At 40.5% G+C, this 12,633-nt stretch overlaps 1 protein-coding gene across 13 annotated transcripts in view; it reads left to right on the top strand.

Annotated features, from left to right (window-relative positions):
- The first annotated feature begins 393 nt into the window (after positions 1 to 393).
- The window catches only part of STAU2 (staufen double-stranded RNA binding protein 2), a 311,591-nt gene continuing 299,351 nt past the window's right edge, over positions 394 to 12,633 (top strand). For 3 of the 13 annotated variants that reach the window (XM_081816129.1, XM_081816128.1, XM_081816127.1), the window contains exons 1-2: positions 1,027 to 1,136; positions 8,652 to 8,717. Coding sequence is in view for 4 of the 13 variants with exons in the window: in XM_081816134.1 (XP_081672260.1) it covers positions 8,700 to 8,717 (18 nt within the window). In the remaining 9 variants the exon portion in view is untranslated. Of the gene's footprint in view, positions 479 to 1,008; positions 1,137 to 1,542; positions 1,567 to 3,132; positions 3,183 to 8,645; positions 8,718 to 12,633 lie in introns of those variants that run through there. The other 10 variants (XM_081816136.1, XM_081816131.1, XM_081816133.1 and 7 more) reach the window with 9 other exon arrangements.

Here is a 12,633-nt window from a genome sequence, read left to right as displayed (position 1 = left end):
CATTTAGTAAGTGAAGGGTTGAATTTCACTGGGCTTAGCCGGGTTAAGTCATCTGGACATCTGTAACCCACATCAAAACCAGGACGAATCAAGAAGTAATTCGAGTTTTCTGGCACTCTTGCCTCAACAATCTAGGATCTAGGGCACTGTTCTAAGATGGTCCTCATTTTTGATTCTAAAGATTTCTTTTTAATGTGACCAAATACGACTTTTTTTTTTTTTTTTTTTTTTTTTGTGGTGGAGGAGTCTGGCCACGCTGCCGATCTTGGGGAGCAGGTGATTACTGATCACTAGTGTTTTCTGGGCGAGACAGTTGCACTAACCCCCTCCTCTCCTCCCCCGCCCCCCTCCTCCTCCCGGAGTCTGGAAAGGTGCAAGATCCGCTAAACCGTGCATCGCACAGCGCGGCCGGAGCAGACGCGGGATGGTCGCGTGTCCCCAGCAGAGCAAAGGGGGGCAGCCAGAGAGCCTGGGGAAGGTACGGGCAGAGAATCCGGGAGCGTAGCAGCGTCTAGAAAAAACAGAAGGTCAATTGGGCGGTGGAGGCAGTTGCCGAGTGCAGGTGTGGAAGGGGCTGCCTCAGGCCCACCCTTTGCAGCCGAGGGGGCGGGGAGCCAGGCCAGGAAGCCGAGCGGGGACCAGGAGACTGCGGACGGGGCGCGCTCCCCTTGGCACTCTCTCGCCCTCGTTCCCTAGGCCTCAAGGAACGGCCCTCGCCCGGGGGCCCACTGTGCCCGCGCCAGCCCCGCAGCGCTCGCGGCTGCCGCTGCTGCGGGGGGCCCGACGGCCGCCAGGGGGCGGGAGCGGCGCCGCGAACAATGGCCGCGTTCGGCCGCGGGCGGGCGGGAGGAGGATTGGAGCTAGGGCCGGCGCCGGGCGCGCGGCCCGGGTCCGCGGAGGGCCGGGAGCGCGCGCGCGCGCTCCAGGCTGACTGGGGCGCGGGAGCGGCTGCGCAGGCGGGGGCGCGCGGCGCGGGCCCGGGAGGGCGCGGCGGGAGCGCAGGGAAGGCGGGCGGAGGCGGGGGGCGGGGAGCCCGAGGGGTGGAAGCCGGCGGCGGCGGCGGCGGCCGAGCGGGGTCAGTTCTGTGTAGTGCTTGCCAATGTTGGAGCCGTCTGCAAAGTGTCCCTGGCAAGAAGGTAAATACCCTCGTTGGGGGCGTCCGGGAGGCCTCGACTTCCGCCCCGCTGGCGGAGGAGACAGAGGGCGCTGGGGAGCCTTGCAGGTCCGCTGTGCGCGGCGAACCCCGAGAAGAGCGGCCCCTTAGCGGCCTCCCCTCCCCCGCGCCTTCCCTCCCTCCTCGGGCTCTCTCCTGGCGGGAGGGGGGAGGGGAGGACGACTGTGGGGGTGCCGAGGAGCCGGGGACAGGGCGAATGAATTGGGGGGGGCGTGTGTGGAGGGGTGGGACGACACAGGTGTCCGGAGGGGAGGAGCCGGGAGGAAGGCTAGGAGGCCGGCGTAAATGGAATGCCGGGGTTGGGGGTGGGGTGGGGGAGGCAGGCACCCGACGGTGGGCGCTGGAAGGTGGGATCTTGGGGTCCCCGGTGGGAACAGCCCGAAGAGGGAACGGTGGGTGAAGCGGCGTTGGGGGGGGGGGAGGGGGAGGGCCCGAGGGTGGGTCCCTGCGGAGTGGAGAGGAGGGGAGGAGATGGAGCGAGGCCCTAGGAGGGTCTGCGGGGAATGGCCCTGGGGGCGCGGGAGGAGCGGCGGGCCAGGGGCGCGCCGGGGGGTGGTGCTGGTGGCTATTTCTGTATAATGGGGCAAGTGGTGAAGACGTAACACGCCGAAATGGGGAAGGTAGGTGGGGCCGAGGGGACAAAATATATCCTATGACAGGCAAGTTCTGCTGTGGCTCGTAGGAACTACTACCGTGATGGCTCGGCTTAAAGGGGTAGCTGGCAGTTAGTGACCTTGCCGAGGTGAAGGGAGTTGGGCGGAGAGACAAAGATCAGTTACAGAATCCAGTGTGTGAGGGCAGAGCCTCCAGTCCCTCCCAGGGAGAGCCGGGGATTGTGGTGAGGAGTGTTCTGCAGAGGCAACCGAGGAGACGCTGAACTGAGATTCTTAGGGAGGGGGGCGGGGATAATGGCTTCGGGGGTTCTGGAAGTCCTTGGAAATATGTGCAGGATTTTGCATTTGTGAATAATTTTCTTGGGAAAGGGTCCGTACTCGGTGTGACTCCCCCCCCCCCAAAGGTTAAGAACTACTGGTGTAGAGATGGGCCATTCAATTAAGGGAATGTACTAAAGGATTTTAAAGTGGGTGGTTCCTGCAGAAACGATAGAGATGATCCTTTAAAGGTATATTACTGTTAGCTGAAAACCCTTATTTTTAATGTTTGATTTCACAATTTTGGTGAACTTTTGCCGAGCATTGCTTCTCTTCTGATGCATCCTTACATTTTAAGAAACTGGTGAACACTTGAATTCAAAATTGGGATGGGAATGCAGGATAATAGTAACCTTGTAGGAGAGAAGATTGCAACATTTCCCCGGGAGGGTATTTCTTTCCTAGTCCTTTTTTAAGATGATTCAAATATACTGTTGTGAATTGAGCTGCAGTGGAAAAAAAAAAATCTTAATAAAACAGTCAAAACCAAGACATCCTGCATCTCAGTTGTTTTGTAATATGGCAAGTGTTTAATTTTTTAGTTTGTCTATATTTTACTGCAAACTAGAGATCTCGCATATCACTTGAATTGTGATTTGCTGCATTTTGCAGCAGGCCTGTGTTAAATGTGTGAGGCATTTATACCAAACTATGTGGTGTGTATGCTGTTTTTTTTTTTCCTGCTGTGATTTCAGCTCAAGTCACCATTGCCACATTTCATTACATGGCAGTGTAGTTTGAAATTTATTCCTAAGAGATTGTTAGTTGGTAGGATATGGTGCATATTTCCTAACAAATCACTGAATTTTTCCTCAAAAATCCGCTTTGTATTTGTAAAAATGTTGCTGTATAATCAGAGTATGTATTGTTAACTACAGATAGAATGGCATATAATTTTTAAGTTTTAACTTTTTATTTGGAAATAATATCAAGCTCATAGAAAAGTAGCAAGAATAATAATACAAAGAATACTCCTATAACCTTTACTCAGATTCACCTGTTACCATTTTACCCACTTACCACTAGATCTCTGCCAGTCACATGTGCATAATATTTTTTTCCTGGATCACTTGAGGGTAAGTTACATCATGCCTCTTTATTCCTAATCAGCATGGAAAACCATATACAGTTTATATTTTAGCTTACTTGGCTTGCCTGGAATGAAGTTCTAGGAAAGAGTGAGCTGGTTTGGTTTTTAACAAAAAATATCAAAAATATCAAAGATGATCATCAAACTTTTTAGTGTGTAAACAATATAGAAAGTGAGGCTGAGTGCTTTTCCTGTTTGGGATCAGATTCTGGAAGATATAGTTGGTCAATACGTTGGGGTTTTTTCTTTGTAGCTAACCTCTTCACTATTATGCTCTCCTTTTATTCACTTTGAGTTCTGGGTGTCATCATTCGTGTATACAGATCATAATAAAGAGAGAAAAACCTACATATTGCAAAATTGAATTGTGTTAATATTAATTAGAATAGTTGGAGACATGCACAGTGTGATCAAATTATGTGTAGATATACTTGTGCCTCTTATAGGTAGTCAAGAAAATATTAAGTGAGTGTTTAAAATCCATAATAGTTATAATTTATATTTATGTATGTATAATCATTTGATTTTAAATAAATCTGCAAAGTTCTGTATAGGAGCCTTAAATTCTATATAGGAGCCAAAGTTCTATGTAAGAGCCTGTCACAAAGGTCAAGACCTTTGTGACAGGAAAAATTTTAAGAAGTGAAATCTTTATAAATTTAATGTATAACAAAGAGATGAGGACTTCAAACCAGACCATGCTAGGTTTTAATCGTAGCAGTGGACTATGGGGATGTAATACAACTTCTAGAAAAGTGGAGATAACACCTACATCCCAAGGTGATTAAGATTAAATGAGTTACTGTAAAAATGGCAAAATATAGCATGTGGTCTATAACATTAGTGTCTGATCAATGTTAAGTTTTTTTTTTTCTTGGTTGGTGGTGAGATTTCTATATACTTAGAATCTTTCATAGGCTCTTAGGAGATAGTAAAATTTATACTAAATTATTTTGCTTTTCTTAGGTAAAAATGTTTTGGGGTATGTACTTTTAAAAAGAAATGAGAATTTAGAAAATCCACTTTTTAATGCTTTTTAAGGACCCCATGAATTTTTTAGAGTAAGAAGTTTTGAGCTGATACTTAGTTTTATGGTATTTTTGAGCCTAAGAATGGTGGTAGTAAATGTTTTTGATTTTCATATTGTCAAACAAGACATTTAAGTGAGGATTACCTGTCAATCGTGGGATGGGTGCTGATATAAAAATTTATAGATAATTTAATAATGCCATTTTATGAAGCAGTATTGTTGAAGATTTTATAGATTGAATTTTGTACAGCTTTCAACTTACCAGCTGGGCAAAATGTAATAATAAATGCAGCAAGTTATATCAGCAGTACATTTCAGATACACGTTGGACTTCCAATTCTTCATGAGCAGCAAGTCTTCTACAGTTGGTAGTGCCCTCTCTCCGTAAACTGCCCTGCCTGTTTTCATTTAGTAGCTTGGAATCTGGAACTGCATGTCCTAATGTGCCTGACTGGATATCACTGTAGGGCATTTTTGGGACATGTGAATAGGTTTCTCTAAAAGTACTTAGTTGTAATTGGAATGAACTGTAGCTGGAAACTTTTTTGACAGAGGAAGGAGAGGTGGATTTTATGATATCATAGGCAGTATAAAACTGCTCTGCATTTTATTGCTATTTTATCAAGTTGTTTTAAATGTAGGACAGTAGAACAGGCATGTCTGTAAAGGAGAAAGTGTTAAAGACATGTCACTGGGCATTCTGAATTGTCCATAATGTGGTTGTGAATTATAATTTTTATATTGAATTAAATGTAATAAAATTTGTTGGTAAAAAAGGAGTAACTTCAGAATATTTTCCAGTTACCTCACAGAGTGCTCTTATAGACACAGTTCCATGTTTTAATTTATACAGATCTTTATAATTGTGAAAGAGGGGCTTACAGAATTCTTAAAATTATATGGTCAGTTTTAAGCAAATAGATGCTTTTATTTTTATTTCTTCTTACAATTACCTTTTGCATATCAGAAGATTAGAACTTTAAAAAATGTACCCTTATATCTTATTATGCCTACTTCTTGGAATCAGCCACTAGTGTTACAAACTCTGATGTTGAAGAGCACCTGTATATTTATTGCAGTGTTATTTATAATGGTCAAATTATGGAAGCAACCTAAGGGTCCATCGACAGATGAATGGATAAAGAAGATGTTGTGTATACACACACACACACACACACACTCTGGAATATTATTCAGCCATGAATGAAATCTTGCCATTTGCAACAACATGGATGGATCTAGAGAATACAGTGCTAAATGAAATATGCCAGTCAGAGAAAGACAAATGCTGTATGATCACTCATGTGTGGAATTTAAGAAACAAAACAAATGAAGAAAGGAAGAAAAAAAAGAGACGAACCAAAAACTAGACTCTTAACTGTAGAAAACAAGTGGGGGGATGGGTGAAATAGGTGAAGAGGATTAAGAGAACACTTACCATGAGCACTGAGTAATATATAGAATTGTTGAACCACTATATTGTACACCTGAAACTAGTATAACACTGTATGTTACTTACATTGGAATTAAACCCAAAAAACTCTAATGGTGAAGAAACACATACAGGTCTATAGATGAGCATTTGTTACTTTTAGAGGCTTACATTAAATAATACAAAGTAGGATTTCTCCGATTTGGTGAGTGCTTACTAAATAATGTTAAATTCTAGAAAGTAGGGGACACTAAGTCACTGAGATGCTTTTAGTGGTTTATTCACATTTTAACTTCCAAATGAAATTTTTTCAGTTAAAAAAATGAATATTGGTTGGGTTTGTATTTTTAGTTATAGCTAGTGTATTTTAGTACCATTTGACTATTCCTACACTTTTTAGTGATTTCATCTTTTGAATAAAATGTAAATGTTTAAGTTTCATAATTTATCATTTTCAAGCTCTAATTTAACTCATTTGGTCATGTTAAACAGGGAATTGATTTTTTTTGACCCACCTGGATATGTTAATTAATACTTAAAGCACCATAGGATTATAGAATTTTAGAGTTGAATGGGATTGTCTTATTTATTGTTCTGTGTAACAAACTACCCTGGAAAGTAAGGGCTTAAAACAAACATTTATTATCTCAGTTTCTGTGGGTTAGAAATCTGGGTGCAGCTTACCTGGTGCTTGTGGCTCGGGTCTTTTAGAGTTTGCAGGTAAGCTCTCACTGGGACTGTGTTCTCATCTGAGAGTTTGACTAGGGGAAGATCTGCTTCCAAGCTCATTCATACAGTTCTTGGCAGGATTCATTTGCTTGGTGGGTATTGGGCTGAAGGCCTCACTTTCTTTTGGGCTATTGGCCAAAGGCCTCTCTCAGTTCTTTGCCAGCTGGGCCTGTCCAAAGGGGAGCTCACAATATGGCAGCTAGTTTCCTTCAGAGCAAACAGGTGAGAGAACGAGAGGAGGTAACACCCAAGATGGAAGTTGTGATCTTTTTGTAACCCAGTATTGTGAGTGGTATCTCATTATTTCTGTTGTATTCTGTTTGTTAGAGGCTGCCTCCCACAATGACCTTAGTTTACTTTTTACAGATTTAAAACAGAGAAAGAAAGAAAACTCAAAGACACATAAAGTAATTTACCAAGGCTCAAAAGGTAATCTCCTGAAGAGCTTGGACTAAGATACAAATTAAGTGATCCTCAGGCCTTGTGCCATTTCTACAGCATATGATTCTTTCAGAAAATATAAAATTGTTAGAGATGCTGAGGACACTGTTATTACATATATATATAAAAATATAGATATATATATGTATGTATGTATATATAGAAAACTTTCAAATTCATTTTGAATTGACCCCAGTTTGTCATCTTGAGAAAATGGTAGCCGTATATGTATATATGTGAATCTGTGTGTGTGTGTGTATTAAGAACCTCTGCTTCTGAGAGAAAGCTTAATATTAAAGTTCCGTAGCATGAAAGTTTCTACCCAAGTGGCTGGATTTAGCTCCTTTGCTGCCTATCAAGACTGTGTTGTTGGGGCGCCTGGGTGGCTCAGTCGTTGAGCGTCTGCCTTCGGCTCAGGTCATGATCCCGGGGTCCTGGGATCGAGCCCCGCGTCGGGCTCCCTGCTCAGCGGGGAGCCTGCTTCTCCCTCTCCCACTCCCCCTGCTTGTGTTCCCTCTCTCGCTGTGTCTCTCTCTGTCAAATAAATAAATAAAATCTTTAAAAAAAAAAAAAAAAAAGACTGTGTTGTTGGTTTTTAGATAATTGGGGGGGGGAATCTGTACATAATTTATTTTTCTTTATCTTATTTTTTTTTTAGTAGGCTCTACACCCAGTGTGGGGCTTGAGCTCACAACCCCTAGATCAAGAGTTGCATGCTCTACAGACTGAGCCGGCGAGGCGTCCCATAAATTATTTATTTTATTTATTTATTTACTTACTTTTTAAAAGATTTTATTCCTTTATTTGGGATATAGAGAGCAAGAGAGAGAGAGCATGAGCAGGGGGAGGGGCAGCAGGAGAGGGAGAAGCAGGCTCACCACTGAGCAGAGAGTCTGACTCGATCCCAGGACCCTGAGATCATGACCTGAGCCAAAGGCAGACACTTAACTGACTGAGCCCCTGCCATAATTTATTTTTTATGTAAACTTTTACCATTATAAGAATCCATGATTTCTTTGTTTGTTTATAGATTTGGGTTTTCTGCCCTTCTTTGGTATCTATTTTTAAATTAAATGTAGAAGAGATTTGCCACATGGAAAGAAACACAACCATGGCGAGGAGGTCTGATCCAGGAGGAAACAAATCCAAATATAACAGTGGGAGGTGTCAGGACGGTGATTTCTTTTTCTGAAAATTTTATGTGAAATTTTTTGTGCGTGCTGTTTTTATAGTGATGATAAAAGCACAAACAGACAAAAAAATTCGTTTAGGTAATGTGTGTACTCTTCCATATCACCTAGAGGAGTGTGTGTCTCATCTTCTTTAGGCTTAATTTAGCTTACAGAGTTTGGAAACAAAGCTGTTTACAACCTTATAGAGAAAGGGGACCGTGTATTAAATATTAATCTGAAATCTTTAGATTATTTTTAATAGCTTCACTTTTGCTAGAATTGTCTTAGAGTTGTAGAACCAGACGGGACATTTTTCAGCCTAGATCTGCACTGTCTCCTATGGTAGCCACTAGTCACATAGGGCTATTTAAATTTAAATTAACATTAAAGAAAATTTAAAAAAACTTAAAGATTTACTTTCTTGGTTGCATTAGCCACATTTCAGGTGCTCAGTAGCCGTTTGTGGCTAGTGGCTCCTGGATTAGAGAGTGCAGATATAAAACATGTTTATCATCATAGAAAGTTCTGTGTTGATCTAGATCTACTCCATTTTATATTTGATTTTGATTTGATCAAGGACATGTGTTTAAAGTGCTAATCATTGAGATCACCAACTAAGTTGAACTTTATTTCTTCATTTTCATTTTCCAGTTTTTGGAGCCGTGAGGGATACAGCAGTTTGGTCAATATTGTTTTAACATGCTTCAAATAAATCAGGTGAGTTTGTGTTAAGGCATGTCCTACTTAATATGGTGCTTGGGCCATACATTGTGGAACATTTTAACCCAGCTTTTCTATAACCATAACCCTGACCACTGCTTTACAGAGCAATTACCTGTTATGTATTCATCATAGGAGACTGTGCAGGGCAGGTTGTTTAAGGATTATAGTGAGAGTTCTGAAAGTTGTTAACTTTCGAGTGTGTCTGGTCTTTTTGATGTTACATCCCTCCAGGACTTGGTGTATTCAGCATGTTTACAATTGTGATCTAGCTTCAGTAGGTGGCAGTTTTGCAGAATGAAAGCACTTCTAGTGACAAATTTTGTGAAGCCGTTATATCAGTGTGTTAAAAAAAGTTCCCTTTTCTAGGGCACTGGAAAAGGTTAGAAGGAAGTGCCTTGCTAAATAAACGTTAGCATACAATATCTTAGACTCACTGAAAAAAATATTTTCCTTGGGTCTTGACATTTCTCCCAGAACTTTATACATTTAATCTTATCCTTTCTGAACAAATAGGGCTTTGTATTATAATATTAGAAAATACTTTGTTTTATTTCAGATTTTGTAAATGGAGAGAGAAGTAATTTGATGGCAAGAAGTAATGACTCTTGTGTGTGCGCTATTTGAGGAAGTAATACACGCCTGGCCCTACCCTGTTCAGTACACCTTGCCTAAGTAATACCCTCTAGTGCCTGTGCATCATACACCATCTCTAAACCAATGGTTTCTAAGTTCATACTTGGTCTAGATCTCTTTCCTGAGCTCTAGACTCATGTAGCAGTTACCAACCTGATCTCTTAACTTGGGTGTCTTTATACATCTCAGAATTAACATGGGCCCAGCAAACAATCTAAATGCTTCCAATCTAAATGTTTCAGTTCCTGGATTGGGCAAGGTCATTCCAGCTGCAGGAGCTTTGCATAGATTACCTCTGCCTGGGCTTCTCTTTCTCCCTTGTGGTTGGCTCACTTGGCTCCCAGTCCCACTATTTGCTCTCATAGTACCTGCCCTTAATGACATTCTGACATTTGCAGTTATATTCAAATATGTAATTGTTTGCTTAACATCTCTGTTCTTATTAGACCATGTGCTCCATGAAGGTAGCGACTTTGCTTGTTTATTCTTTAACCTCCCCAGGTCCTAGAATAGTTCTGGTTGTATATGGTTTTTCATACATTTACTGAATAAGTGGATGGATGGTGCTAGGGTTGTCACTAAAGCAAGGAGATCTCCATTCTTTTCAACAATAATCACATAATTGTGTTGTTAGTTTAGGTATTATATGCTTGCTTTGCACAGATGCCATTAACATAAAATTTCTCTCTTATGCAAAGTTGTTCTTTGATTTTCTCCTTGTACTAGAAAATTTTCTTGTGCAATATTGCTTTCATCAAAGATGTTACTAATAATGTAGATTTAAAGGAATCTTACAGCTGTACTATGCTTAGTGCTTTTTGTACTTTCATAGTTGCTGCCAAATCCCAGTGGATTCATTGATGGAGCTTTATGAGACATGACTTGCAAACTATGTTGTAGGTTTGCGTTGATGCTAAATGTATGGATACCTGCTGTTAATTACACAGATACAGTCAGAATAATTTGTTTCATATTCTACCATAGACAGGTGGAAAGAACATTGATTTTATGCCAGTCAGCATCATTGAAAATTATAGATTAGTCCTAATGAAGATTTAACTGTCTGTGCTACCAGTCATGTTGAATCAGGCCTTACAAACGATTTTAGGCAACATTTTGCAGGGTCACAAGCCGTTACCTGTGCTTTGGCTAGAAATTGTACACAGTGCTTAGAGATATACATGCTTTGCTTGTAACACACATGTATTTCTAGACTCAATTCAGGATTCTCTCTTGTTATCGACTAAGTTTTATCCCCCCAGATCTTCAAGTCTGAGGAGAAAAATTAATCTATTTTGGAATAGAAGTTATAGAGAAGACTTTCTCTTCAGCCAGACTTAAAGTTGCATTGAATTCTTAAACTTATGAGTGATTGATGTTTTATCATTGTCATGGTAACTGCTTTCCCATTAGAGTGGGATTTATCTCAAGATAAATGTGAAAAGGCATGAAAAGGCGATTGAAGCTGACACTTAACCTTAAAGCCGTTGAGGTTTTTACTATGTGATTTTTCAACACTGTCTTTTGGATTAGTACTAAATTTTTATTTGAGAGGTCTTTTTGTTTGTTGTCTTAAGATGCCTGAATAGTACTAACAGATTCTTCCATGTGTGTTCCTAGAACTACTTAAAAACAAGGCTATTGAAATGTTTTACTTGATATTAATTCTGCTTGACATGATTATTATCAGGGAACATGGGAATGTTCCATGTTCTATTATAGAAATGGCACTTCTACCTTTAAATTGTGCTCTTCATTTTTACTTTTGCCTTCTAAGAATGTGTGTTGTCCATGTGCTACTCATGTAGAAAAATTAAGTAGTAGAGATAAGGAAAAAGAAAAAAAATCACAAATAATTCCACTATTCTTTTACAGAGATATCACTGCTAACATTTTGGGGTGTATACTTCTAGATTTTTTTCTATGCAGGTATGTTTTTATGTGAATATATGTTACTCTAAAAAACTGGGATTATATAATATTCTGAAGTGATTTAATAATTCATAGTTTGGAATTACTAAAATTTGTTTAATCAAACCCTTACTGTTGGACAGATTTTGTATTATAGTTAGTGCCACAGTGATTTTTTTTCTTTTTTTACATATAACTATGTTCCTTTGCCCATTATTTTCTTATAAGTAATTATTAGAAATGGAAATACTGGTCAAACGGATATGCAAATTTTAAAGATATTTGATGCATAACTACCAAAAATACAAAATTATATCTATTAGAATGCCTGTTTTCTTACTTTCTTGACAAATTTTCAATGTTTGCCGATCTGTCTGACAAAAAGTGATATTTTAATTTGCTTTTCTACGATTTGCTTCTATTTGTTGTTCTTTTGTGTTTTGTCTTTTTGTGAATTGTTTATATGTGTCTACTGGTAACTTTTCCTTTTTATTTGTAAATAAAATTTTTTGGATTTTACCCCCTTGAGAATTTTTTGAGCTAGTATTTATAATCATTACTTTATATTTTTCATTCATTATTCAACAAATAACTAGTGGGAACCTATGTTTCCAGGGTACTGTACTAAGTAGGAGTTTGGCATATTTTGGACCTTTCTCCTTGGTGATTAATTTAAACCCCCAGGGAAAGGAAACCCATTTTAACATTAAGCTGTAGCAAATTTAAAGAAGGCATGTGTGCTGTGAAATAATATTTTTATTTTATTTTTTTAAAGATTTTATTTATTTATTTGACAAAGAGAGACACAGCGAGAGAGGGAACACAAGCAGGGGGAGCGGGAGAGGGAGAAGCAGGTTTCCCGCTGAGCAGGGAGCCTGATGCGGGGCTCCATCCCAGGACCCTGGGATCATGACCTGAGCTGAAGGCAGACGCTTAACAACTGAGCCACCCAGGCGCCCCTGAAATAATATTTTTAAATGAAATAAGGCAAAGTTTTTGGGATTAGTTGATGAAAGAGACTGACAGGGCATGTGTTCTACAGGGTGTAAGGGGAAGTCTATATTAGGCAGCTGTAGTATTGGGAGAGCCCAGCAGGAGGGAATTAATGGAAGTCTCTGTAGTCTGGTGGTTTCTTTGAAAGAGTTTTTGTTGGGAACATGGGAGCTAAGAGAAATCTTTTTAAGGCCTGACTCAAGTGGAATGGGAGGAGAAGCAGGACAAAACAGTATTTCAGTGCCCCAAGAGTAGGAGAACACTATAGGGCAAGAGGCAACAAGGTGTTATGTAGGAAGAATAAAGGTGTACCAAGATACACTGTAAAGTGTAAAGCTGGGGTAGGATTATCAAGAAACTAAGGCCTAGAGGG

The sequence above is a fragment of the Leptonychotes weddellii genome, chromosome 4 (assembly GCF_054177405.1).
Source record: "Leptonychotes weddellii isolate Sample4059 chromosome 4, ASM5417740v2, whole genome shotgun sequence".
Lineage (NCBI taxonomy): Eukaryota > Metazoa > Chordata > Mammalia > Carnivora > Phocidae > Leptonychotes > Leptonychotes weddellii.
This window is presented reverse-complemented; position numbering and strand designations above follow the sequence as displayed.